Here is a 2,143-nt window from a genome sequence, read left to right on the forward strand (position 1 = left end):
AAAAAAAAAAAAAAAAGAATAAAACAGAGACTTTATAACAATATGTGAATATGCCAAGAAATTTTGAAGATAATATGTGAAGCAAGAAATTTTGTATCACACACAGTTAAGTCAAACCAAAAAGTAGAGACTCCATATAATAATAAGCCAGTGGGAATAAAGTATAGGGTATATGGCATATCTGCCTCCCGGTTGACAATTTTTCCACTAAACTTTTAACTTTGACAAATTACATTTTGAATTGATTGGCAAAGTGTTGGAGAGTGCTCCAAATTGATGATGGCTATTAAATTCGGAAGAAAACGCTCTCATGCACGTTACATAAACTCGTTAATTTGAAGGAAGGAACTAAACTTTAAATGACAGATGAAGCACATCATATCATGTGTATGAGAGCATTTCCTATCAAATTGTAACATCATTCATTGATTTTGAGGCACAGAGAAACTTTATATTAGATTTGGGGACAATTCAGCACAATTAAAAGTTCATGATAACAGATGAATAAGTCACAAGGAAGTAGGTACCTGTAATGTCTCTTCATCTTGTTCACCAAATAACGTAGCAGCTTTCTGAGGGTCCCGCAGTATTAGGCGTGACTTTATATTCCGGTTGAGCAACGATGCAACTACCAATTGCCCTGAGAGAAATACATTCATCAGAAGCAAGAAATTTCACCGTCAAAATTTGTTGAATTATCTTGAATTCTTGACGACTTAATTGGCCGGATATTATTCCTTTGCTTGAAGATTCATCTTTTTATCCAAGACTCACATCTTCAGCCGGTTATCCGATTGGTTTATTATTTACTTCAGTCATTGTAAATGTAAAAAGCAGGCACCAAGACGATAATCGGCGACAATGCGTGCACCGCCTTCATCCTCGCCAATTGCAATTGAGAATTGCTTTTGCAGATGAGAAAGAAGAAGAGGAAAAGAGAGAGGGGAGAGGGCGAGGGAGAGTAACTGAGTAACTGTCCACCCACACCGTAAAAACTAAATTTGGTAACCAACCCAATCTATTCACACAGTGCTTAACCCAAACACTAAATTTATAACATATTTTCGTCAGTATCGATACTTACTAGTATTATAGTATAGAAATAAAATATTCAGGACAACATAAGAATAAGAAGTTCATTACTTTCAAAAGTAACGGGATGATAAATAATACACAGTACTAAAACAATCAAATTATACAAAAGTAGTACCAAACTCTAATTGAATTACTCAAAGGAAAAAAAAAATACATAAACAAACTTCTGAATGTCAAACAAGAGTTGAACACAACTTTCAAGATGCGATGTTCGTTGAACTTAGCATAAAATATTTTCCATTAGGCAGAAGGCAGAACAGAAGGCAAAATTGATTATGATTCGATTTCGACAACAGATAAACCACCACAAATAGTTGGTTACAAGAAAGAAAACGGTTACAAAGGATTCAAATATGGAAGGAAGAATGTCGATGTTTTCAATTAAGGTTGGTTACATAATAACACACGAATTAAAAGAGACAGAATTTGTTAGATCTCCAAATCCCAAACAAACATATCGAAAGTTTCAATAAGATAATCGTTTACGCATATACTTCATCATAAGCAAAAGAAAGAAGAATACAGAGTGGAAAAAGACGATTAGGCCATACCAACACCCCCGGTGCCACCAACGACGAGAACGAGCTTGGAAGAGGAAGAAGGGGCGGTTTTGGAATCATCTGTGGATTCTGAATTTGGAGATTGTACGACTTCCTCTCTCACAGCCCGAAGCGAATGTACAAATTCAACTCTGGAGCTAGATATGGTTCTTGAATGAGCATACTTTGACGGGAAACCCAGTGGCGGAATTGCAAAAAGAGGCACTTGTCGGGGTTGTTGTGGGAAACTTTTAGCAGAGAATTCTGGGATTGGACTGAATGAGAGTCGAGAAGCCATGAGAACGATAGAGCCAGAGACAGATGGCGGAGGAGGGAAAGAAGGACCGAAAAAATCAGTTCGTTTTGTGGTCGTTACCACTCATTTCAAAATTACCCAAATGACCCCCGTAGGTATGATTAACGGTCTAAAGATTGATGCACTTTTTTGTCTTTTTAAAGAAATACCACTTTCATACAGACCAGATATATTATTTTCTTTTAGAAAAACA

The 2,143-nt window shown here is 36.4% G+C and overlaps 1 protein-coding gene across 1 annotated transcript; it reads right to left on the reverse strand.

Moving 5' to 3' along the window:
- Window positions 1-527: 527 nt before the first annotated feature.
- Window positions 528-1,935, reverse strand: LOC112093050 (the record flags this gene model as incomplete). Its single annotated transcript, XM_024170654.1, has 2 exons — window positions 1,647-1,935; window positions 528-640 (listed from the first exon to the last, which is right to left on the reverse strand). Coding segments are annotated over exons 1-2 (399 nt in total), but the record flags the coding sequence as incomplete, so codon positions are not given.
- Between the last annotated feature and the right edge of the window lie 208 nt (window positions 1,936-2,143).

This window comes from Morus notabilis, unplaced genomic scaffold, assembly GCF_000414095.1.
Source record: "Morus notabilis unplaced genomic scaffold, ASM41409v2 Scaffold10374, whole genome shotgun sequence".
Taxonomy (NCBI): Eukaryota; Viridiplantae; Streptophyta; class Magnoliopsida; order Rosales; family Moraceae; genus Morus; species Morus notabilis.